The 27,241-nt window shown below is 41.9% G+C and overlaps 1 protein-coding gene across 1 annotated transcript in view; it reads right to left on the reverse strand.

Annotated features, from left to right (window-relative positions):
* znrf1 (zinc and ring finger 1) overlaps positions 1-26,035 on the reverse strand; it is a 41,874-nt gene extending 15,839 nt beyond the window's left edge. Inside the window, exon 1 of the mRNA XM_055030971.1 lies at positions 24,701-26,035. Within this exon, the coding sequence (XP_054886946.1) occupies positions 24,701-25,094 (394 nt within the window). The 5' untranslated portion in view covers positions 25,095-26,035. The remainder of the gene's footprint in view (positions 1-24,700) is intronic.
* Positions 26,036-27,241: the final 1,206 nt, after the last annotated feature.

The raw sequence follows: 27,241 nt of genomic DNA on the forward strand, positions 1-27,241 counted from the left end.
ACCGGTCTTATCAAGTCTGATAACGCGTCACCAATACACAACCCAAAGGTTTAGATTTTAAGATGTCTTCATGTTCACCAAAAGGCAAGTTTAAGATCTGAAAACGATGCACATTTATCTTCCTGTGAGATCATCTGAAGTCCAGGAGCCCCAATGATGGATGACCCATCAGAAGACCATTTAACTCTGCTGCTCAGGGCTCCTGAATCCCCTCAAATGCCAAACTTTGACAAATTAGGTGTGGAGGCAGCTCTCTGACGGAAATCCCAGTGATGTTCTTGTCGTAAATGCTGCAACACAGACCAGCTTAATGCTTATAGCAGCTCATATTAGCTGTATAAAGACTTTGATGTTGCAACAATTACAAAAACCAGTTGTGGTTTAAAACATTACATTTATTGCATAGCAAAATTTTTTGTTGCAATAGATTATTTCAGTATCAGTGGTGTTTGCGGTTACATTTTTGTTTTTAAGTAAAAGCAAAGTTACACGTCTTTTTCTTGTTTTTTACTGAAGCCTTTGATTCACACATATCCACAGTCCTTCAGTCTCTACTCTCACTTTCACAATAGGTGATTTTTAAAGTATAAAGCACTGATCTGTGTATGTTTCCCCGCTTTTATCCTCTCCCACGCTTTCACATGCTCTCCCCTCTCTTGATTGTTTTGAAATGCTGGAGCCGCCTCAGCAGACTCCTCCTGTGCTGTTTAGATGGGGCCCATTTGGCCTAATGATATTAGTTAAACACATAACAGATAATTAGATCATCCACTGGGCCACATGAGTCGAGTTTGCTTACAGCTGAAAACAAACAAGTTCTCTGAAAAAGAGGAGCCCGAATGGGAACGCTTTCTCTTGCTTCGTTGTCGGCCGGATCTTATTTATTTTTGCAAAATCTGTATGTTGACTGTTGTTCTTCAATGTTCAGTATTGAACATTACTTAATTTGTTTTACTTATTTCATGATTAAGGTTCCTTTATCTGTTTTAATTTATTTTTCTTGGTGTTAATTTTAGTCACACCTGTTCCTCGGGCCTGATCTTCCTTCTCGTCACGTTCATGTACGTTCCCAGATCTTATTGTTCTTTGCCGGATTCTTTTTGTTTTCAGCTTCTTTCTTTTTAGTCCAGTCCTGTAATCTGTTTCATTTCTGTCAGATTTTGATAAAGCGTTCCAGCACAACATTAGAAATAGCTTTATGCTCATAAAAACAGCTTTGACTTGTTAAAATCACTTGAATTTCACATCATCTTCAGCATGGATGAAATCTGTACATGCCACACCACAGCGTCTGATTTGAATTACAACTATGTACTTTGACAAGGTCTAAAAGCCTTAATTTAATTTAATCATTTTTTTCTCCAAACCACCTGCAGGTCGATATGCTTGTTTGTGTTGGATTCCTCTCCTAAATGTGCATCGCCACCTGATGAATGCACTTTCTCCTTCCAAGGATTTTCTCACAGAGAGCAGAAACCGCAGCTCCACCAAAGCATCCATGTTCTAAACAGAGAAGCAGCCCAGGCCACTACTCAACCACCACCATGTTTGACTGTTGGTATGATATTAAAAAGATCCTAAAAGCTCAATATACCTTGTTGTGTTTAACACCAACATGAGGTGATATAAGTGATGGGAAATACACAGAGATAAGGGTGGGAATAAATTTGAAGGCAAGGCCATCTAATTTCGCTCACATATGTTTTTTTGCGAAGCACGCATCCAACACGTTGACCACGTCCTTCAAGCACGGCAGCCCCTGAATTCGAAAAGTCCAGAAGTTGTTCCAGGGTCTTTCATTAGCTCTTAGGTGAGCAGGTGACTTCATCCTGGAGTAATTTCAGAAGGCTGGCCACTCCTGGGAAGGTTCAACCCTCTGACATATTTTCTCTGTGTGTGGATAAAGGCTCTCAGTGCAATTCACTGGAGTCCAAAATCTTTAGAAATGGCTTTGTAGCTCTTCTTGGCAGTAATCAGGCCGAGGTCTAGCTTACGAAACTGAATTACATTCTATATATGTGGTGAGTCACATTTAATTCACTATTTACCAGGAAATTAAATAATCTTGCACATGGCTGATATAGATAAGTGTATCTTTTAGTGAATAAAACAATTTTAACCAAGTCTGTGAGTTGAACGTTGATATACATATTTTTGGCATGGCTTTACATGAGATTTTGTTGCATTTGAGGAATTGTGTGCCTTCAAGATTTTATCCTCTGCATGCCGCCCTCACTTAAAATCCTCAAAAAGTTGTTTTATAGTAAAAACTGGTTTGTGTCAGCAGTTTTACACGAGGCCCTATGTTTTATAAACCCTAGCATTGTTTGCTAAGAAAACTGCTTCGGCACATAAAACTGTTCGAGGTACAGTAGTTTGACAAATCGCAGTGTTGCCCAGAAATGAATTCAGCGTATGCAGTATACTCTATGGCAGCTGACCCACTTTTCCATCGGCTGCTATTTTCAGGTGATCCAAGGGGACGAGCCGGGAAGAAGAAAATGAAGGAAATGAGAGAAAAAGATGTAGAGAAGGAAGGTGAAGGAGCTGAGTTGTTTGGAAGAGAAATAAGGGGTTATGATGCATCGTCCAGGAGGAATCGAGCTGAGGTTTCAGCTGAGCAGAGCACCACAGATCCTCCAGGACGTTTCACATTCAAGCAGCACAGAAGGTCAAATAGGGACAAAAATAAATCACAGGACCGGATCATAAATTAATTATACTGGTGCTTATGCGAGAATGTGCCTGTGGATGTGTGCACAGGCCTGTGTTTGGCCAGTAACTGTATTATGCACTCTGAGGATTTGGTTTAGGTCAAAAAGAGACGTATTTCTCAAATCTAGCACTCTGCTGTGGTCTGCAGCTGTTCACTCTTAATGCTACGCAGCATTTTTAAGACTAACTTCTCACTGATATCAACAAGAACAACAACAACATGGAAACAGAAATCATCCTGAGCCAAAATAAAATAAACATTTAAAAGAGCCCAGTGTATTTGGATGAAATTTGAAATTCAAAGGAATGAGCAGCATGGTACAGAAAGTGCTGACCCACTCGAAAGCCGTCTTAGGTACGTCTGTAATCTGCACCTTTGCAGAGATGCACTATTTGAGTTGAAAAGTGCAACACATTTAAGTAGGTTTGCACCGTTTAAAAAAACTCCTGCACAGCTTTTTCTAAACCAGAGAAGGTCCACAGAGCCACTGCACTGCAATCGAGGAGAGAAATTTGTAGAATTTAACACTGATTTCCAGATTGGATTTCTGCACAAATATGATAGTTTCTGGCCAAGGGCGGCGCAGCTCAGGGGGTGGCGCAAGTCAAAAAATAATCAATAATTTCTCCACAAAACACCTTGTGTTCACAGCAACTGAGGAAATGATTCAGCTAAAGTTGGTGCCTGATTCAGAGTTGAAGTAAGGAACTAGTTTGGTGTTTTAAAGTATTTAGGAAAGGTTTGACAAGCTTTACATGCAGCAGCATTAGCGCTTGCTAGTCGAATATGGCTAAACCAGCATCAGTGCAGCTGTCATTGCGACATTTGGTTCCAGACTGTGATGACATTTTTTTGTTTGTTTGGTTTGTAGAACTGCTTAGCTGATGAGTCTGGAAGACGATAGTAAAAGGAAATACATTTCCTGATATCTGCAGAAAGTCACACTTAGAAAGTCTTTAAAACACAATAGGTTGAAATTGTAAACACTGAATTTGTAAAATCTCTGCTTGGGAAAATAAAATTGCCTGTTGTAACTTTCTTTTAGACACAAAAAAGTACAATTATATTTTGTTAAAAAGCAAAAAGAAAGACCGGCAGCTCATTCCTTTGCACTGCTGTAGTGCAGCTGCTGTATAAATCTCCATTCATGAATTGAGAGCGAGCCCTGCAACTAAGCTGATTGTTGTGTTATCGTGTTTTCGCTCAGGTGTGCCATGTTTTAGCGATGAAAAACGGCGAATCAAAGTTGCAGGGAAAAAAGGCAGCGCTTTGCTGCAATATTAATTAACATTCAGCGAGCAGCCAGGATCAAAGCTTAATAATGACTCGTGTAAAATCTGCTGTTGGACTTCCAGATTGGATTTTCCAACAGCTGGCTCTTTGCAGGCATGGGAGCATCTTACTGAATCATGATTGCAGCGGCCACGCCTGATTGGTCAAATTAAATTCAAGGTGACTCCTTATACACAGACACAGAAGTGCTTTAATTCGCATCAAGTGTGAAGACCAAATTAGAAAATCACTATGGGTCTGACTGCAGTTACTGTGGAGATATGATGGTGAATAAAAACACTTTAGTGCATAAAGCTTTAGTGCAACAGCAGCTGTGACTGTAAAACCAGTGTCTTTACTATTTTTCTGTATTTATTTAAACACCAGAAAAGCCTTTGACAGATTCCTCATTAAATCGGTGAAGCCGTTGTTGCTTCCAGTAGAGGCGAGCTTAAGTCTATAACCAGAGGTGGAAAACATGCTGCCCTCATAAGGAAAATAGATAAAAGACTGAAGCATACTGATTCTAAGCAGTCATACATAAATCTGCTAAACCAGTGCCAGACCCAACAATACAACTGATGCTGTGATTAGTAATGTCACATGAAGAAATGAAAGCAAGCCGACAAACAATCTTGAACGAATTTCAAGGCAACGCAACTTTAAAGCGAGTGAGAAAGAACGTTTTCAAGGTAGACAGTTGTTCTTAAAGATGGTGTCACTTCAGTCAACGCCAAGGTTTCCAGGAAGCACAATCTGAACACACATCTTAAAACAGTTTCGACCAACAGAACCGCAATATTTTGGTAAGAGAAAGTTCAAAAAAAGCGTTGTCATGGAACGGTCAGCTGAAGGAAAGGACACAACGTGTTATCAGTGCAAATGATAACCGTACTTAGAAATGAACATGTCCCATGTTAAAGTAGGAAAAACTAACACAAAAAATGAAGAAATCAGAGACTTATAAACTGACTTGCAACTGTTTATCTGGATTTTCTGGCAGCATGTGTCTTTGTCAACCTTTCACACAGACTGGACTATACAATCTTCATGGCCACCCCTGTTAAAACATTGCCTGCCCTGTAAACAACCATCCTCCTCTGCAAATAGAGAAGCACTGATCAAAAAGAGGCAACTATTATGTCAATTAAAGATTTGGGGGCGTGGCCAACATGGACTGAACGACTTCGTTCTACTTCCTCCGTTGTTAAAACTACAGGCAGACTATGACTCTAAAACAAAGAGGAAAATCAACATCATCGTTCACAGCTCTCCTTCTGTTCACTGATTGGCCCAGTAGAAAATCTCGTCCAAACCCCAGACTGTGTTGTAAGTGAGATTTTTTTTTTTCCTAAGTAGGGCGACACAGGAAGGCAATGGACAGTCTGTTGTCTCCACGACCCAGAGAAACACGTTCAGTTCCTCTCAGGGCGTAAAGGGTCGTCTTCTTCAATCAGGAAATACATGTGAAACCAAAAGATTAAATAAACAAACACAAATTAGTACTTTTTAAAGTATTAATTTGCAAGTATCAACATTTCCTGGGGTAGCCACTGCCAATAATGTTAGGGTTAGGGAAGGCCTGCATTTAAAAGTTGCAGCATGAAGGCACTCTTGGCCTTTGGAGATCTGTGCATGTGTTTCATTTCATCAAATTAAGTGTTTTACTCTGGCATGACAAAACTACTTCAGGTGATTTTTCTCACACTGGCAGTTCAATCATTACCAATATTTCACATATTGGCAGCAAAAATGGAGACACTTATGAAGCTCTCATTAAAGACCGTGTACGGGCAATCGCTTTCCGTCTCCATCGGCCAAACACGAAAACACCCAAACAACAAACACACACCCATCCTTCCAAGTTGAGCTGAAAGGAGGTTTACTCTTGTCGAACCCCTGCACATACGAGGAGACTTAAACTCAGCTCAACACATACTTTATCATCCCTGATCTGCCGAGATCCTGGAGGAACGCCCAGATAACCATTGTCCAGCCTTCAAATCCAACCTGGTTTGAAACATGGGCTGTTTCTGCACTCACTGATCTCTATGAAATTATTATTTCAAGCGTATCACTATTAACATTTCTTTGCTATCAAAAAGAAATACAATTTAGAGTCATAATAATATGAAATTACACCAAAACAAAACTCAGAAGCTTGTTTCTCTGCTGCAGAGCCACAACTAATCCCCTCACATGCCGTTCCAGACATGCCAGTTTTTGTCAATCAAATCCTTTACAGTCATGGGAATAATTCAGTACAGCCCACATTTCGGTAGACACTGGAACCACCCTCATCAGCAACACCTTAAGAGAACTTGAGGAGTTGTGTTCCTCTCTTCGAAACAACAGCACTTCAGTTCATTTCTGCACATCTCCCTTACGGTATGAGGAGTTTGCGCTGGCATTGCTGAGAAGCCTTTTGCTTCATGCAGTGCTTCCAAAGCAGCCACAGCATTTTTACGCTGTTCCTCATCGTCCTATCATGAAATATAATATTTAACTTAGGCCTAAAGAGTCAGAGATGGAGCTTCTTAAGGCTTTTTTAATTTGAAAAAGCTGGAATTAGTTGGAAATCCTGGGAAGATTGGCAGCTGTTTAAAAGCTTTCCAGTGGTGAATGACCTTTATCTCTGTGGGATAGTGGACTTTTAATTGTTCATAAATGGTCTTCCAACCTTTCCTGGATTAACAGGCAACAATTGCTTCTCTAAGGTCATTGCTGATTACTTTCCTCGGCATTGTGTAAACACACACCGAAATGCAGTCGCAACCTCAGGGCTGTCATTGACTGGATAGTGACTGAAGTTATGGAAAGAAAATTCTAGAAAATGTTCTTCTTTGTCACATTATTTCTTTGCCACTTTTTTTCTCACAAGTTTGAGTCATCTTTTGTGAATGGGTCACATGTGGTGGAACTGGTTGAGTGTTTTTTTTGCAATAATTTTAGAGCCTGGTAAAAGCCAGGCCCATTTTAGTATTTTCAAACCTTAGAATTAAAAATGGGTATAATTTGGGGTTTGTTTTTGTCGGTTTGTGCACAATAAGGCTAATATATTTTTTTTATTGTATTAGCATGTGTGATGTTAAGCATGAACCGGCTTGGGACTTTATTTGGTTTCATTTTGAGTATGACACCAAAACTAAATACTATTCTTTCACGATTCCATGCTACTCCATGTCCAGCTATATAATTACATGTATAATAATCGCATGTATCAACTCACCAATGATAGAGACTAATGAGCAATGAATTATAGTGATACACAGCTTAGCTGCAGCAGACAGCATGATTAAAACATGCATAACTGTCTCATGCTGATGAGCGATGACCGTTCTGGACCGCATATGGCCAGAGTCGTAAATAGGAGCCAGACTAAATCAAACTGGCGCCTCGGACCATAATGGCTGCACAAACAGCTTCTCAGATCCAATCAATACAGTGATTCAATTCTCACCGTATTTAGTCCCATTGCTGTGTCTCTCTGAAGCAATAATTACTTATTACTTATTGTCATTGTTTCCTGTTCTTTGACGCTTGATAACTGTCAATATCACAGACAGACAGTGTGGCAGAATGGGAAGTCCTGCTTAACTGTGCAATAAAATGAGGATCACAACAGTCCGGGGGCAGAGATGAATCATCCAGGCATCTACTTCATGGTGCAGAAGTGAGGAGGAGGAAAGAGAGAGTGCAAAGAAAACGAGGGGACAGTGGAGCAGAGCAAAGCGAGCGACGAGACTGAAAAGTCAAAGGGGGAAGATGAAAAAAACATTGCCCTGAGGGGCAAACGGTAAGGGGAGAAGCAAAAAAATAAATAAATATAACCAAACAGAAGAAAAAAATACTGAAAGGAAATCCAGGAAGTGAGGCTGGCGTATGACTGAGAGGAGAGGCAGCGGCTGAGAAGAAACTGAGCAGAAAGATAAAAGGAAAAGGGGAAATGTGGAGGAGACGAAAAGGGCAGATCGATGTGAGGAAATAAAGCAGAGAATTACACCGACTAAACGCAGAAGGAAAACGATTGTTAAAATTCTGAAACTCTCTTTGAGTTCTTCGTTTTCTAAACGACAACTGGGACATTCATGCATTTTTTTTTTTCTAACACCGCATGATCTTCCTCTGAGCCATTCGGATGGGGAATCAACCAAGTCAGGATGAATGGATGGATGGAGCTGTCATTAGTTGGAAATTGGCCACAGTACAACCAATTGCTGCTACTCTAAAAATCAGCAATCTCACCTAATATGAGGACTAACTTTTCAGCACATCTCGAAACAGAGGAAGAGAATCTTTCGCATGTAAAATGCAGAGCAAAGTCAGGCAGGTCAAGGTGCTTTGTGAGCTGAGACCATGGCAGGCTCCGTAAACTCGGGACGCTTTCATCAATTCATGCTCTATGTCAGGAAGTAAGGACACAAGCACCCAGGAAATTCGCCAACACACGTACACACGCAAACACACACACGCAGAGTCATGCTGAGATTTCGCTCTGGCAGACAGGCTGAAGGCTGAGATTCTCCTGCAGAAGCACAACAAAGCCTCTCTAGGGGTTTAGCTCTGTGGCACTGCAGACTGAAGGCAGAGATTTAACACACAGAGGCACGTCAGGCAGGCAATGTCAGCCAGACAGATCACAGTGGAGGGGAGAGAAGACACCATTAATACTACAGATGGAAAGTGTGAGAGCAACTCTGGTCGCACTGCTTGTCACGCTCGCGGAGCCGACCAGCTGAGAGGATGGATGTGGAGAGGAGAGGGCACTGGTCTGGTGGCGATACTTCATTCAGAAAAGACAAGTCTACCCAACTCCTGTTCGAATGCTTGTGTTTCCAGGCCTGACAGAGGTGGAGGACACCCAGTTAGCATGAAGCATCCGCACCTCAATCAGTGAGAATTAGGTCAAATTTAACCCGGGTGGCTGTTTGTGAAAACGTGAATTGTGAAATGATTGTCAGCTCAAGCTGCAAAATATAGCTAGCCATTGCTTCTGTAAAGAGAAACATCGACTCGATACAAGTACGAAACTGTTAGCCTGCATTTTGGATTCTCTGTATTTCTTGTTCGTTTCGTAGAAAGGACACCTCGGGGAGCGCTTCGGTGTTGAGCCGTGTCTCTTTCTCAGATGGAGCCATTGGTGGAGCAGCGCTGTCAAAATCCGAGTGTACTCCATGGGTTTTCTTTCCTGCAGGACGTATTCACGCCCCGGTTCTCTGTGTTTAAATATTTCCCTTTGAAGCAATTGGTGTAGATAATATTGACATTAATGACGTGAAAGCTTCTTGTTTATTCACGTAGAAATTACGTCTTGAGCAGCGATATTGTCTTTAACAGAGCAATTGACGGAGCTGTTGCTGCTATTACCTTGTAATGTCTTTGGACTATATTGTTTTGCAAAAAACTGAATTTCAATTTGATTTGGACCAAAGTAAATTATACATGTGGCCAAATATGCATTGGACCTGTTTTACTTGCAAGGTGCCTTTGAACTTGTGATGTAATAAAACTGAAGTCAATTTTATAAGTAATTAATTTTAACGGCCCCCCCGGACTCTTAATTTATTTTGTCTTTAACTGCAGGTGATGCGTTTAAAGCCACACACAATAACAAGGCAGCCTGCATCGACTGCAGCACCTTTTTCTTTTTTTACGCCTTGGAGTCAGACAGGAAGAAAACCGACCGTCAGCAGACCACCACTGTCACGACCATAAACGGCAACCCTGGAAACTGGAGGCTTCATTACATCACAACTTACAACTAATGCCACAGCAAACTCTCTGTACCTACCGGAAAGACCGGCAGTTTCCATGGGAACAAGACAGAACAAGAAAAAGAGAGGGATGGAGAGACACGGGAGAGGATGGATCCTGGGGGTGTCGAGAAACAAAGACGAGCAGAAAGACGGAGATCTGTTTTTGTGTGTGTGTGTGTTTGCCACAGGAGAAAATAATTCAACCTTATATGCAGGGATAGGAAAGAGACAAGCATCCATACGGTCTGCGTTTTGGACGTGGACAATCCAGGCCGTCAGCAGAGGTTAAATAAGGATGTTTACTCTGAAGAGAGTCCCTGAATGCTCCGTCAACCCCTCAGGAGTCTGTGTCCTCCGAGACCATGTGGGGGCCACACAGGGATCAGTAAACAACACTGTGAACAGAAGCCACTCCTAACAGCGGTCACTGTGCAGCTTCACTCGTCCCTCAACACCAGCTGTTATATGAGCGCTACGTCAGTGAAATGTCTCTCAATTTGTCTGGAGGAGTCACCGAATTCATCTCCCTGAGCCACACAAACAAAACGCCAAAATAACCTTCAGATGAGAAAGAAAGCGTTTGACAGTTCAGTGAACGCGGCTTTTTCTGCTCTTTAAATATTAATAATCTTTTGAAGGATATCATGAACACATTCCTAAGGGTTGTTTCAAGGTACCTGGTGTTGACTCGTCTCTCCGAAGTTCTGCATTTGTTTTCAAGCTTGAGCTGAAAGCAAACAACCCTGATAACCACACAGCTTCTTGAACAATTACTCTCTTCACAAGAAATGACCGAGAGTGTGGAAGCATTACTTAACAACGAGATTGAGAAGCAAATGGCGTTCAAACAAGAAGCAAAAATAACCTCATGACACCATTCTTTACCCTTCAGGGCTGTTATTCAACAGACCCACTATTGTTTAGCACTTTAGCTGGAGCTAAAGTGGAATATTTTAGAAATTACATTGCTCAAGTGTGACCTTGACCCATTTTTCTTTAAATTTTGAATTGGTCCTGCCTGCTGCATTCTGACCTCCAGATTTCCAGACGATTTGAATGGGGCATCCGAGCAGTTTTGATTTCTTTCACTAAAAATAATTAAGATTTTTCTATGACTCTGTGCTGGAAACTATTGTCTTGCTTAGAAATACATCATCTTCAGATTGTTATCCAGGAAGGTCCTGGTGTTTCTCTCATTCCTTCTAGTATACAAAGTCTGCCAGCACCATAAGCTGAAAATATTAAAACTGAGAAAAAAATTGGACGTGTTCAGTAATTATTTCTACCCACTATTTGCTGCTTGCGGTCTTGACTCCTGGTCGGGTGTCCAAATGTAAATCAGTCTCAGGGTTGGGACATAGAGCAGTTCAGTCATCTTGACAACTAGCAGACCATAAACAAACTTCACCTAAGGTGTTGAGGGTCCTAAATTTCTGAGAGGGCTATGAGAGTTTGGTTAGCTCAGTTTTTAATTTGTAATTTTTTAAATTTCATTGCTGCTCAATAAGACCAGTTATGCAACAAGAGCAACGTTCGTCTCTCTCCTTCTTTGCAGAACAAACACGGGATCCGGCGTCTTTAAAAACTCTCTCTCAAAGTGAAAGAAGTGTAAAAAGGGATCAAACAGTGCAGCTGTAAAAAGCTGACGCTTTGGCTCCAGTTACTGACCAAGTCCCAGGTGTATCTTTAGAGTGTCTTTGCTGTGCTCTACGGTCATGACATCAAGGCGTTGCCCATGGAAACAGTCGCTGAGGCTGCTTCAGCTCGTTATCAGACAACAGGTCACTAAAAGTAAATATTGACGACATGCAGATCATTTTAAAGTGCTGCAAAGTGGCGTTTCTGCTTTACTGCAAAAGGTGTTTTTCTGCTAGTTTTCATTTTCGGTTCATTTTTTTAAACTTGTCTCATTTCTTGAGTGAATATTTTTGTCATAATTTATGAGGCAAATGGCAGATTGAAGTGCAGACAGTTTTAATAGTCATATGATGATTTAATAATGGAAACCAAAAGCTTTTACAGGACAACACCGGAGAAGGGTAGCGCATGTCTGGACGTAGGAAGTTAGAAAAATAGCTCCAGTGGGAAAATATATACAAATACACACAAGGGTAATTAAGAGGATGAGGAACAGCTGGGACTAATTTCTGGGGAAGGAAAAGACATTGAGTAGGTAGCACAAACATGACTGAGGTAAAAATACGATCCACAATGCTCAACAAAACGCAAATACTCAAGAATCATGACAATTTGTTGGTTTGTTTCACTGTTTTCTGTATCTTCTCAGTCATTTTCTTGCATATTGTTGACATTTTATGGTTATTGTCTGTCCTTTAGTTTATTCCATGATACTTTTTAAGTCTGCTATCCTTTAGAATTGCCTTATATGATTCTTGTCAAACTGCAAAATAATTTTTTTGCCTCCTTGTTCTTGTTTTTTTTTTTTTGTTTTTTGTTTTTTTTAATGATCTCCTTGTGATGGATGTGTGGCACTCGCTGTCTGTCGGTGCCCATTAATCATTCCCTGCTAAACAGCATCCACCTGTTTGTGTGAAGCAGAAATTGTTCATGGATGTAATAGTAATGATTAGGTGACATTTGCAAAGGTCACCATGCGTATGTTTGTGTGTTCCTTTCTGGAAATCCACCAGCAATAAGGAGCTAAATGGTTGTCAGAGCAACAAAGAACCCATCTCCAAACGCCTTCTCGCAGTCTCTCCTTCCCTCCCTGTCATCTCGCACTGCTCCTCCACGGTGTGTTTGTCTGCCTGTGTCCTCGCAGGCCTCCCGAGCGCGCAGCACGCCGAGTTGTGGGAGCGTGCGACGGAGAGGAACCAGAAATACATTGCGATGCTGACCTACATTCTCGCTACCAGACACTTCAGCAGCGCAGATGTTGCTCCATCCCGTCATTCCTTAGCTGCAACATGCGACCACAACATCTGCCTGCACCGATGGCAGCCTCGTTTTGAGCTTCTGTGCACATCCAACGAACGCTACCCATCACAAGGTCTTGTTTGTGTTTGCTTGTGTGCACTGGTGATGGGGAGTGTAGGAGGATTTGCAGCGATTTCTGTGCTTAAAGTGGCACCTGACTTATTAAGTGTCCACGTTTCTGTTAGGAGTGTGGACGCCACTGCACTCCTGTTAATAATCTGCATCCGGTAGGCTCTTTTCAGCCCTCCAAATCCTAAACCTGATGATGCAAGCATCAGGGATGAAGACTTATTTCAGGCTCTGCATGTTTAATATTTCTCGAGTCGAGCTGCAGCCTGGTCTCATTGCTTTGTCTCCACAAGTGCAGCACAGAAAATTCCTTAATATACTGTTATTGAAAATGTTTCAGGCTTCATTGTTAGGTGTTGGTCAAGATTAAAAAAATATATTAACTTCCACAGTTCATCAAATGGCAACCTCGAACTTCAACATATTGCATTGGATTTGATGTAACTTCCTGGGAAGTGGAAGGAAATTGACACATGGCCTTAAAAAAAATGCTCTCTTAACACCAAACTGCAGTGTGGCGTGCATTTGTATTCAGGACTCCTGAGTCAAGATTTTGTAGAGCCACCTATAATTACAGCTTTGCTCATGTGCAGACTGATGATATCTTTGCCCATTCAGCCTTGCAGAACAGCTAAAGTTCAATCAGAAAGAGATAAATTGTAGTTAGAGGATCTGTGAACATCAGTTTTCAAATCTTTGCCACAGATTCTCAATTGGCTTGGACTTGTCTGGGTCATTCTAACACACGAGCATGCTTTAATATAAACCACTGCATTGTCGCTCTAGTTATGGTTACGCTTGTTGTCCTGAGCCTCCACCAGTTTCTTTTGTCTTTCGTGTCTTAAGTCACATTCATCTTCCTGCCAGCTCTGACCAGATGATCCCCACGACGTCATTCTGCCTCCACCATGTTTCACCGTGGGAATGATGTGCAGGGTCGATGTAGTTTTTGTGTAGGTCGATCTGATGCAGATCAAATGCACAATGTTTGGTGCCATCTGACCAGCGCACCTCCTTCCACATGCTTTATGTTTTCTGCATGTCTCACAGCTAGCCGCATCATTTTAAAGGTCAGATCGTGCCTTGTGAGCTTTGCAGTAGTGGCATCCTCTCTGCTTGCGAATGATGACATGAAAAGTGTTTTGTGACATCTTCCACGCTTGGGATGTTACTTTAAACTCTAATATTTCTTTCAAATTCTGCAAATCCTCATCCCTGACTGGTCTGCTGTGTTCCTTCGTTGTCCTGATGGCGTTTGCTCTGTAATCTTCTTAACAAACCTCCACAAAACATCTGAATTTATGTCACACAAATATTAGGTAGGTGACATTTGAATACAGTTATATTTTCTTTAGGGCTATTAGAGTGAATATAAAGCACTTAATGCATGCATATCGCATATTTGAGAAATTAAATATTAAATGAATAATGATAATAACTCTCCTAAAACTCCTCTTGCATAGTTTCCATGCATTGTTATCAGGGGTTGGAGTAATTTGGGGTGCTGCATGCTTTTTGCGACCTTTTTATTAAGATTTTACTAAAAGGTCGCTGCTGTGGATGAATAGCTAAAGTGATTTCTGTCTTAATCTTATCGAACTTATGCTGTTCATGTGTTTGTTGCCCCGTACGCAGGAGATGGAGTTTAAGGTTCCAGCGGCATTTACTTCAGCTTCCTGTCACATCGACAAACAGCAGCATGTTCAAAAAAGAAAAGAACAAAAAAACAAACAAAAAACCCCACAACACCACAGATAAAAAAAAAAAAATCCCCAGGCCTGTCTCTGTGAATGTTTGCTTCAGAGCTGAAAACAAACTCGATGTTCTTGTTCTCTCTTAATGATGAATAATGTGCCGGACTAATCTTCCAGGCGGGAAGAAATTCTTCTGAATGAGTACAACGCCACTTCACTATTTACATTTAAATTAAAAAGCACCTGCGTGCGGAGGTGAGGGATTTGCTTTGTCTGTAATCTGAGAACAATGGCGAGCAGCAGACATCCACTCATGACGCAGGGCGGAGGGGCTGGGTGGTGACAGATGAAGTGATGGTGTTCCTGAGTGATTGCTTTGCATCTCGGAAAGGCGAGTGACGCTGAGAGGGGGCGTTTTCAGTGGAGTTTGAGTTTCAGCGTTAAATATCGGATATTATGCGCTAACGTCATATATTTAAGTTTATTTTTCAAAGTCCATAAGCAACGAATTTGTAAAAATTAATTCATGTCACGCTCACGAGATTAAACGTTTTGAAAGTTGTGTTGGAAGTTCGACGGATGAATGTGAAAAACATATTTCCTCCACTGCGAGGCTTTTAAAGTCACTTAATGGTTTGTGGCCTCAATGTGCTTTTTACTTTTATGTGGGTTGCTTATTTTTAATTTCTATGGCAAGGGCTCACTCATTTTAAAAGAGGGATTTAGTTCTTTGGTTTAGTGCTGAAAATAGTAATAAATCTTATTTGAACTTCCTTAGCGTTCAAGAGAGCAATAGTCAGTTATTTCCCACTGAAATTGAACAAAAGACTCACGATTCATCTAAAAAAAAAACATAAAAATCTGACTCATTTTCAACGGTAGAATACTCTTAAATTGACCTGATAGCGGTGACAAATGAAATCAATGACAGGACCAGCTATGGCTGCCGAGATATGTGCAAGAACAAAAGGCCTCCAGAAGCATCGAGTGAGTCCTGCTATTGTTTCAGTCCCTGTTCTGCTCAAACTATCAATGTAATTAGGCGTTGAGAATGCTTCTGCACTTTCGAGGGCACCGCTGGGGGAATCAGCAGCCAAGGTCGGCGGGGATTAAGCGTGTTGGTCAGAAAAAGAGTGCAAATGCTGTATTGATTAAGCACTGATGCCGTATTGACGAAATGTGTCAATAAGGAGTTGGGAGGGTTGAGGGAGGCCCCCTGCTCTGAGGAATGAGTGTGGCTGACTGATAGGTATACGGTAAAGATTGTTAAAGCACTCGGTAAGACGGTAAAGTCAATTATCTGTTTGTGTTGGGATGTTCTGGATAAAAAGCTTCGCTATGAAAGCTGCACCACGCTAACACCCCGACACAATGAGCTAAACTTATCCTGCTTGGGATTATTTCAACCAATAATCGGTTCCCTTTTGCTCTCGGCCCACTTGGTCTCATTCCTGTGGGTTTTTTTTTTTTTGGACGTATTAATCACTCAGAGTCCAGTCAGGCCTCCAACTTTAGCTCACTTATTATTTCATGCCTTCATGCCTCTCACTGACACCAGATGTGGAACATCAAATCTAATCAAAGCAATTATGATTCATCAGAGCCCGGCCTTCTGCAAGCAGAACTAAATCAAAGCAGAAAAAGTCAGATGTTAGACAACACGGCCGGTCCCCACAGCCGGAGACAGATGGATACTTTGCTTCATTTTAGGGGTTTATCGCCCTGGCTTTGGAAAACACAAAATGGACATTTGTAAGCACAAATCTATTACATGCCAATAAGACGTTTCCCAGCTAGTCAGGAGGAGAATTCACCAGAAAACTGTGAAACAGCTGCTGCCCAAAAAGGGGCAAAACGCAGGGCAGAGAGCTGCGGCAGGAAAGGTTTGGACCGGTCCAGGAAAAATCCAGACAAGAATTTGTGCCGCATTTTGCAAAGCGATGTTGACCGACACTCTTCATTCAGACAGAGCTCCTTTCCAAAGAACAGCGAATCGAAACTTCAGCCTGTTGGTGCATAAAACTGGTGGAGAAAAACTCTGTGCTTCTGACAAATATAAGTGCAGTAAAGGATTATTCAACAAAGCACTGACTCATAAAGGCGAATACAAACACTTCTCAAAAATGTTGAACACCGAAAATCCTTTTCATTCCACTTAGTTATTGTATGCTTTTCATTGATCTATCACAAAGCACTGCACTTGATGTTAATGCTGGCTTCCAACATAATGCTTTGTTCACACATGAACAAAGCATGACTCCTAAAACAGCTAAATTAAAGTTTGAATCTATCATGTTGATCAACCGCAAGCAAAACTCTTTGCCAGTGAGTGACAGAGAAAATAAGCACCGTAGCCTCCAGGCGTAATAGAAAATTAGTTGATGGCTCCATTTTGTTAATGCGTCTATATTAAGATTGTTTCACTGATCTCATCTGCAGACTGCAGCTCCTCGATGTGCAGTCCAAGCAGACATATGTTGTGTCAGCAGAGGCACAGAGATGTTCAGATTCGCATTGTAGAAACATGAGTGAGTTTTGTAAAACCCCCCTCAAATCTGCTTAGGTTCCAGTACCAAGCGGCAGTCATTTAATGCGGCCCGTTGTGGTGCATTTGACCTCCGACCAGCACCGGCCCAAAAGATAAATGGGAGGCGTCTTTACTGCTGCTGCTTTCTGCAGGCGTGTTTAGCAGAGGATGCAATCCTCAAGACAAGGCAGGTAACTGCATTACGGATGCAGCTGCGGCGCTGTCGGCGGTTTGAGTCGTGATTAACATCGGCCCGTGTCTTTGTCTGGAATCTTAAAAAGAGAATCTGTTCTCTCTCCTAAAGATTGTTTGGTGCGATTGCTCACGCCCAGGCTCCCTTTTTGTCCTCACAAACACAACCACGGTCTCAGAGCAAGCAGAGAGAAGACACATGTGGCCCGTCTGATTAAGAGCCATTTTATTTTTTAAAAATACTCACAAAGAAAAGATACGACTCTCTCCCGAGATCACATCGGAGAACAAAACAAGTATTTTTGTGCGTGAGCTGCTTGGTTTATGGCGCCTGGGCGAGAATTTGTTCCATTGCGGCTTCGGTGCTAAAGCTGAATTTCATATGAACTGATACTTCAGGAAAATGTGGAGCTGAAGTGCGTCGCTCAGTGCCTTACAGAGGTATTTACTGAAAAGCTACAATTTCAATCTATTTCATTGGGATTCAGATCAACAAAAAGTTGTTGATGGGTGTGTGGAATTCCCATTTGTGTCTGGATCTGGACTTTGACTGGGCCATTACGACGCATGGATAGGTTTGGAATTCATTTATTCTCTTGTGGCTCCAGTTGGACGTTTGCATGGAGATTAAAAAGTCCTCTTTCAGTCTCATCTATTTCAGAGCACCTTCTTCCACGTCTGCTGTCACTCTGCATGGCAAGCCGTAAACAGGATTTCAATAATTCAGCCATCATAGCACTCTTCCTTAAAGGCCAGGTTTGTCCACAGCGCAACTAATAATCGTCTCGTCAACATGTCTGCCCATCAGAGCTGTGAATCTGAGCTGGTATCAGAGTGAAGGAAGAGATTTTTAGATTGGCAGTGTTTTTTTTTCACTTGACTATTATGCAATATCTTGTGTTAATCTATCACGTAAACCAGCAGTGAAATATATTTAAGTTCTTCATTGTAGCCTGTCAAAATGTGGAAAAGCTCCAGTAGTATTCGCAATATTGAAAAGCTTACAGCCGAGTTAATGTTGCTTCAAATGTCAAGAATTTATCTGATCAGCTTTAACTCGTGAAATGTCAGTCATCTAAGTGCCTTAAGTATCGAATTGTTTCTTCTCAAAGAAACCTGAAAACTGCAACAAAAAGAGCAGAAAGAGCAACTTGGAGGGCTAAAACATGGAAGTTTCTCATAAATACAAAGTCAACTTAAAATGCTTTGCAAGGTCAAAATGAATCCGCAGAGAATGAACTCTGACGCTACTTCGCGAGAGCTGGCCCCTCTGTTTTCAGCAAGTTATAAAGAACCAGTCTAAAAAACACCAAAAGTTAAAAATATATTTTAATAAAAATTATTTTGCACTGGAAACATGCAAAATGTCGTGTTTCACTGACAATCTGTTTCAGCAAAAGGATGACTTTTTCTTTAAAAAAAAACTTAGAAATGGATCGGCTTGTGAATACTATTTGCAATGCATATAAACTGCATTTTCAAATAATTATTTCATTTATTAGGGGGAGACCGAGCCAGCAAAGATGTGAAACATAGATCTTAAAAACTGAATAATCCTAATTATTATTCATCTAATGTGACAACGAATGGACCTTTTCATGATTTAACTCCAGAGAACTCAGGTGTAGAGGACCATTATATTTTCACACAGTGTAAGGTTTGTCTCAATATCTATGTTCTCTTCATAAAATGAATCATGATTTGCTCTTTATCTCTGGTTATCTTTGGCTTATATCAAAAAGTATTTCTGATCAGAAACATGTCATTGGGGTGAAAGAAAAAAGGAAAAACAGAAGAAAGTCATAGCAGAGCACCGCTAACAAACTTTGATTCAAATAAACGAGATCCCTCTCACAATTTTGTATTCTGACGACTCTTCATAGACCATCCACACATCGAGGCAGACATTGCTTGGTGATTTCCCACAGCGGGTTGAATTTTTCAATATCAGTTAAAAGTCTTTAATTTATGGCATTGGGATGGTGGAGGCGGGGTTAACAAAAGAGCGATGCCACATGTGAAAAAGCACATGATTCTCATTGTCTTTAAATGGAAACATATCTTGTTTTGGGTTTTTTTTTTTTTGAGCTGGTTCCCCGAAAGCAATAAGCTGCAGAGCTCTGAAATGCCCCAAAATCAAACATTTTGTGTGTAAATATGCAACTGAATCATGTATAAAGATGAGAGGAAAAAGTGAGAAAAAAAAAAACAGGTCTAAAAGATTATGTGTGTATTTATGGCAGAAGACAGCCACAGTTACACGTGTCTTAAATATGCTGGATTTGTACTTGCTGCCACAATTAAATGTAGCACCGCAGCAACACTTGTAATTTTAGCCTGAGGATGGTTGTAATTTTGTAAAACAGTCACCCAAACAGACAGCAAGTGTGAGAAACAAGATGTGGGCTGAACTGTGCTTTTTGTTAGGGTGAGCAAATAACTACAACTCTAACCGCAGGATTTCTCTACAATCGCCAACAACCACTAAGTGAATGCATGGGAAGGTCAAAGACTGTGTGTTTCTTCGAAAACGTGTCGAAATGTGTTTTCTTTAGACCTTTGCGCAGAAGAACATTTCTAAACGTGAATGCGAGAATTGATACAAACGGGATTGCTTTAGGAATTCGAACCAAAATGAAGAAGAACGGATGCAAAGCGCCGTCCAGGTTCGTCCTGACCAGGGTCACCGGGTCACTGGGGCCCACTGCATCGACAATGGGAGGAAACTAGAGTGGGATCTGAACCTCTCTGAACAGAGACAAATGCTAGGATGAAGATAACTTCAAAAACAACATACTTCAGTTTGGCAGACTGGTCATGAAAAGTTAAAAAAATATATATATTTGTGTCATTGCCAAGTCCAGAGTTAATTACTTTATTCTAATTTTCTGACAGGGCCCTGTCAGAAAACACAAATCCTAATTACTGAAAAATTAAAACTTAAGGGCGGTTCAAATTTAGTTTGCTGCTCTTCACTTTAGATTCTGTATCACAATATAAGTTTTTGTTAGATGTTACATTTCCGTGTTTTTATTTATACATTCAAACTCATCTATCAACATGATGATCTCAGGTATTTCCTCCAAGTGTAATAACGGCCATGATGACTAAATATTTCATTTTTGGTTGAACTAGATCACAGGACATGGTGGCTAAAATCCAGGGCTTTTCTCCATTTTTTCTCCAGATTTGAAAACTGTAATCTTGCTTTTTATCCTGCATTTACTTTAAATTGTTCAATTAATTCTTCTATCTTCAGATCAACACAAACACATTCGTCTCAGGGACTCTGTCTCCTGCCTGAAAATTTTGATGTATGGACTTTCTCATAGTTTTTTTTTCTTTTTTAATTCATTTCAATAATTCTTGAAATGAATTATTGAAATATATCTGAATATGTGCTACATATTCAGACATGTAGTTTCTGAACTTGACCCAGACCGGAGGAGCTGCACAATTCTCCTCCTGATGTGTTAGCTGATTTTTGTGAAAGCTTTTAATGACGGAACAAAAGTTGCCGACGTAAAATTGATCTTTGCTTAATTGAGTAAGTAAAGTGAGTTTTTAGCCTGTTTCATTTTGAAACAGTGGAATTTGAAATGCAAACCTCGTTATTTGTTTAAACCCATGAAGACATGTTGACAAGCCACAGAAGTTTTTGTTTTTTGTTTTTTTTGTTTGCGTTTTGCATCTGCAGGCTGCTGAGCCGCATCAGTGGTCTCAGCAAAATAAACGAGGGCCCTGCGACTGAAGCAAAAAACGGTAGCCAGGTTCCTCCCCCCCCCCCAAAAAGAAAACTGTCTGGACTAGATATAACTAAAGTAAAAGGTCACGCTTGATTTAATCCATCAAGTTTTGATGGATTAAAAGCGGTAAAACTCGTCAGAGAAGCAACAAATCATTTGTAACAGATTTAATGTTGTGACACTTTGGAGATTGTTTAGATTGTATCTGGCAGCTACAAACAGAACTTTAATGATGAACAATGTGAGTTAGACATGTACTTTCACTAGGCCATTTTAAATCAATCTCATGCTTCAATCTAAACTGTACTGACACTAACTGCTGTTAGTGTTAGTCGTTTTGTGAACTTATAAATGTGGCAATCCCTCTGCATCGCAGCTGTTTTCACTTCTTTGTCAGCTTGGGCTTTTTTTTTCTCAAATCATATCAAGTCAAGTCAAAATGTATTTCTTTTTTATATTTAAAGCAACAATAGTGGACTGAAGTGCAACAAATACATAAAATCGCCAGTAGCTCTCAGAGTTAAAATACAATAAAGACAAAACCAGGTAAAATAAGATACAAAATAACCAAAATAGTACAATAGTACAACTAATACAATGAGATGCATCAATCTGAAACTACTGTAAATCTTCCTAGTTAATTGTGTCTGTAATCGAGGGGATCTTTCAGTGGTTTATAATCATTACTCTTATTACTAGTTGTTGTTTGCAGATACTCTAAGGCCATAGTTGTTCTGGCTCTATTCTACAAAGATCTGGTTATTTCTTCTTTCTTTTTTTTTTTTTTCTCATCTCGATTCCCTAAATTATGTTTACTTCTGGACATTTATCTTGTTTGCTTCATGGTTTTAAATTTGCAAGCCTTCCATCTCTTTTTACACTTCCTTTGGATCCCCTTGTAGCTATATGTGTCTGTTTTTAGTGCCTTTGGATTACTCCTGTTTGTCTCTGTGTTTCTGTTTTGCATCTTTGTCTTGTTTTGTAGGCTCTAAAGAACCTCGAGCTCCTAGGCCCGTCAGGACCGCCGGTAATCCTTGCGTCCTTTGTGCTGTGTGATGGAGAAAAGGGTATTATTTTGCATTTTATGTGGGATTAAAAGATCTTAAGACGTCTTAGGTTTAACCCGGTGAACTCTGCAGGAACTGGGCTCATCCACAAATGCCCTCGGCGGCTGTCCAACTGTAAATCAAAGGAGCGACTTAGCTATTAACACGCTGCTGCTCACTGCAGTTTATTTGTTTGCTAGAGGCCCCTTCGTTCAACTTTGCAATCGAACATGGGCGCCTTTCTTAATTTCATCCGTTTTCCACTGACTCCCTCCCCGGCTTTGGAGTTGTTATCTGCCTCCATAGATATGAAAGCACCTCAGAGTTGCTAGGCAATGTAAGAAGGGCAAAAACAGCTGAGATGTTGACGTCTGACTTGCTGTCATCCTGCTGTGAGCCGGTCAGGGCTTTGGTAATGAGAGCCTGGGGACCTGGCCCGACCTGCTGCACGCATGTGAGAGAGCAGGGAGACGGTGTTCATCATGTTGCTTGGTTACTTTACTCTGGGCATTTCAGGATGTTTGATTGCAGTGGAGCCAGCTGCAGCGCAGCCACGTTTGCAGGGATAATAAAAGTCAAGCGTTTAGTCAGAGTCATGTGGATCTAACTGACATGATTACATGCAAATTTCTTGGAAAATTTGCACCACCAACGGAAGCCGTACTCTGCATCATATGACCGCAGCTTGTACATCTGTGACCATTATTTTGGTTCATATTGAGCTCATTTAGTTTTTAATAGCCAGTTTTGGTTGTTTAGTTGGCCCCAAATTAAACTGTTTATATCTATTTAATGACCATCTATGTCCCCGATACTAATAAATAGAGTTGCACTGATCAGACTTCTACCGGTTTCTGGGTTTCTTTGACTTGTTGGCTCTCTGATCAATGCCTTGCATCATAGGATGGATTGAACAGAGCTCTGTGAGACATTCAGATCCAGGGATGTGGTTTTATAACCTTACTTCGCTACAGACGTCTCTATATATGTCTCACTAAGTTGGTCGCTGTGTTCCTCGGTTTTTATGAAGCTGTTTGTTCATTAATGCTGTCAGACAAACCCAGAGGCCTTCACAGAACAGCTGGACTCTTAATGAGACAAAAATTATGTAAAGGTTCATTGTTTTTAATAATTACGTGAATTTTAAATAAAGTTTCATTTTTATTTGGGGTTGTCAGATTAAAGATGCATCAGAAATATACAATGTTTATGTTTTTCAAAATCTTTTTTAGCATAAAGCAAAATCTACAATTTTCCATCCACTTCCCTTGCGCACTACTTTCTGTTGATTCATCATATAAGATACAGATTGTGGTTGCAGTAAAACAATTTGACAAACTATGCAAGGGGTATAAATACCTACATTTTAGGCTTAGCTGTGGTCCATTTCCCAGAAAGGTCGGCTACGGGTTGCCCTGTACCTGTGCAGGCCTATATTCGTGTCTGCACAGGTGTGTTCGTGCAAAAACAGAGACATATTGGAGAGATAAGCGAGCTGAAGATTAGCGAGCGGGAACAACGCTCTCAACCCTCGGTTCTCCAGCCTCGCCCTCCTCCATCCCTCTCCGCCCTCCTTCCACTCTAATCGCACAGCTAATTGACTCAGCCAGATTTGGCAAGAGGCTTATTAGTGTCATTTCACACAACAAGGAATGACCTATGCATATGGTGCAGTGGTGACAGTCAAGATGGAGTGCACGCTTCATGGTTCGAATCCAATATGACCTATGAACGGCCCTACACTGGTCTCATTTTCAGCCAAAACCTGCAGAAGGTAAAAAGTATAATAATTATACTTCATCCCAGTGTGTGTCCAGTAGACGCATGAAGAAGCAGATGTTTCAGTGCCTCAACTTCCCTGTAATGCAGTGAATATTAATGGCACCACGTTAGCGTTATACTGCAGCAGGTAAATAAAGTCTGGGTGCTCGGAAGCATCTGGCGCCTCCAAGGAGGGGAGCTGGGGGTCAAGGGGGGCCAAGAGAGTCCATGGTGTGATCAAGTGATTTGCATTTTAAATGCAGATTTGTTTGTGTCTATGAGTTCGATGGAGGGAGGTTGAGTTACTCTTTTTAAAATTTGGCCTGCAGTTTTGTCACTGTTCTCTGTGCCAAGCCTTCATATGATAAAAGTATTAGTATGTTCAGTTCTTTTTCTGGTTTGTGATGATAATATAATGAAATTACTTTCCTTTTTGATGAGCAACTCCAATATTCTTAAATGACCGCCATCCAGCCATCCATTTTAACACGTCATACAGCTACATGACCTCTACTTGTAATAGGTTGTAATAGGTTGCTGGCCACGTGCCCAGCAATATCATATACAGGTTTTTGTTTTTTTTATACATTTTTATTTTATTTACAAATTTCTGCCAAATATAAGCTGAAGACAGGTCTTTTCTTATTATTTATTTATTTGTGTTTATTACTGCCTAAGTCACTTTTTCCTCCTTTATATTTCAAAAATACTCATTCCTATTCCCGAAACCTGAAGACAGCAATTTTTACTTTCTCATTTTAAATTATTTTACTATTTCCCAACATAACATTGTGGCAACTCTAATATTTACATCACAGCTATCATTGTTTGCGTGCCATTCAAAGATTATGTGCGAACCCCCATCTAGTCACCCCTTTAAAAAAAAATTAACTTTTTGGAGCCACCCTAGTGATCGATCCAGCTGGGTTTGTGTGTCTGCAGATGGATTAGATAGATGTGTGTGTTTGTGCGGCAGATCCTTACCGCTGTGCGCGCTGAACCAGCGGGGCGCAATGTGCAGGGGTAAGGTGTCAGCCAGCGACCCCCGGGACCCCAAATAGAGCACCCCGTCCGTGTGATGCCCGCCGCCCCCGGAGTCCTGGTAGCCGGTCCCGTGGGGGGCCGCCGTCGTGCCCCCGGACCCTCCTCCGGCTCGGTCCGAGTCCGTCCCTCTCGGGGTGTAGAAGCCGAAGGGCACGGCGGGACTGTGTTCGATGCCCATCCCGGCCACGGAGCTCACCGAGCGGCTCCGCAGGCCCATGGTGCCGCTCGGCCGGTAGTGACCGAAGTGGGCCGAGGGTGGCACCGCGCTGTCATCCGAAGAGACGCCGGGGAAAGCACCCCGGGGCCGCCCTGCCGTGCTCTGCTTCCCCCCCATCCAAAGCGGGAGAGAAACGGGCGGGGGTTCTGGGTGGCTCGATCCGTAAAGGGGTCGAGAAAGCCCAAACAGGCTGTGCCCCCCCAACCCCCGCTTCCCTTCCCTCCCCTCGTTCCTGTCTGTCTCTCGGCCTGCCTGTCTCTCCGTCCGTCCGTCGGTCCGTGCGTCTCAGCAGACTCGTCAGCTCTGACTCTCCGCAGACGCAACAGCCCGTTTCCCTGCCGAGCGGAACATGAGCCAGCCCCGACGTCTGGATTCACCCCAGCCACCAGACAAATGAATATATCACAATTAAAAATAGATAGCCTCGACGCGACCGGAGGGGGTGGCCGCCGAGCCGAACCAAAATCCCCGCAAGGTTAAGCAGACGCACGCCGCTCTCCACCACCCCCCTCCCTCCCCGCCCCCCTGCGCGCCGTCCCAGCTGCTTCAGACGGCTGAATCACCCCGGCTGGTCCGGATCGCAGGAGCGCCGCAGTCTTCACTCCGCCGCTCTTCCACTCATCTGATCTCAGACATCGTGACAACTGTTGCTGTCTGTCTGACCGCCAGGACAAAAAAATAAATAAATAAATAAATCAAAATAAAAGACGGTCTGTCTTGGAAATAAATGACGTCGTCACTGAGCGCTGGTCCGGTCCGGTGAGCTCCAACCAGAGGACACTTCTTCTTCTTCTCCTCCTCCTCCTCTTTCGCCTCCTGCCCCCCTCCCCGGAGATCGGGGTCACAGTGAAGCCGCTCCCCTGCGCTCAGATCAGGCGCTCCTCTCCGCTCCTCTCCGCTCCTCGCCGCCGCCGCTGCTGCTGCTGCTGCTGACCAGACAATAGACGCGCTCAGTGCGCAAGCTCGGATCACAAACACAGACAGACCGGGAGTCGGTGCAGCGACACTTTGTTTTAATTCCTCGACATGGGATTGGCCTGGATTTTTCTGCGTGTGTGTGTGTGTGTGTGTGTGTGTGGGGTGTGTGTGTGTGTGTGTGTGTGTGTGTGTGTGTGTGTGTGTGTGTGTGTGTGTGTGTGTGTGTGTGTGGTGCGTGGTGCGTGCGTGTGTGTGTGTCGGGGTGGGGGTCTGATCTGCTGGATCAGACAGGGGGCATTTCAGGATAACCTGCGACAGGTGTGGTGAAGGTGAACTGGGCTATGTTCCAGTGACTGGAAGAAGAAAGTGTGATAAAATGTGTAATTTGCTTTTCTTACCTGCTTCCCCCAATTGAAACAGCTTCCTGCTAAGTCAATAAGTTCAGAATGGACAGATGAGGCCCCATAAACATAAAAAAATCTATTTTGTTATTGGTCGTTTATCAATAATATATATATTTTTTAATCCCAATAAGTGCTTTTTCTTTTTCTTTAGTGATATCTATCCCCTTTTTCGCTTACTGCCAGACTTAAATGTTCATATCATGAAGCAATCTGCTCTATCTGTTAACAGGTTGTGCCATACGTCTTTTAGTGTGATGTGGCCCACTCTTCTCTGCAGAACTGTTTCATCATGGCCACTCTGGAGGGCTTTCCTGCATGAATGGCATCATTTGAAGTCGTGCCAAAGCATCTGAGCTGCAGTCGAAATGTGGCGGCGGAAGTAAGAATGGTTATTGGCTTTCAAAAACTCTGCAACATGTCGATGCAACAACAAACCGGTTGACTTATTTATATCATGCAGACTGCATATACCCAATTAGGACAATATAAACTAACGTGGTTCAATATTTTATCAGTGAGTTAAAGAAAAGTCTCCGGCAGAATAAACTGACCATTTGGACAAACTGGATAAACAACAAATGATCAGCTCAAGCCATAAAGTTATTTATTATATTCACACCCCTTTAACTTTTCCACACTCTTTAACATTATATTTACACATTTGAGTGAATTCTATCTGAATCTTGCGATATAAACGATAGAGTGTTTTTAAAATGGAAAGAAAATGATGGTTTTGAAAATCTCTTGCGACAAATCTGAAAACGGTCGGCGAGTGTTTGTATCGAGCCAAAGTGAATAAGCTCAAGACTTTCAGATGTCTTCTTCTAAAAACGGACAATATCTATGAACACGCATTTTCAAGCCTCACCGAAGACTCTTGAATGAAATGAGACCAGGACTTGGACTGGGCCGATCCAGATGCTGAAACTGCACGGGTCTGAA

Source organism: Poeciliopsis prolifica, unplaced genomic scaffold, assembly GCF_027474105.1.
Source record: "Poeciliopsis prolifica strain line A6 unplaced genomic scaffold, Auburn_PproV2 SCAFFOLD001, whole genome shotgun sequence".
Taxonomy (NCBI): Eukaryota; Metazoa; Chordata; class Actinopteri; order Cyprinodontiformes; family Poeciliidae; genus Poeciliopsis; species Poeciliopsis prolifica.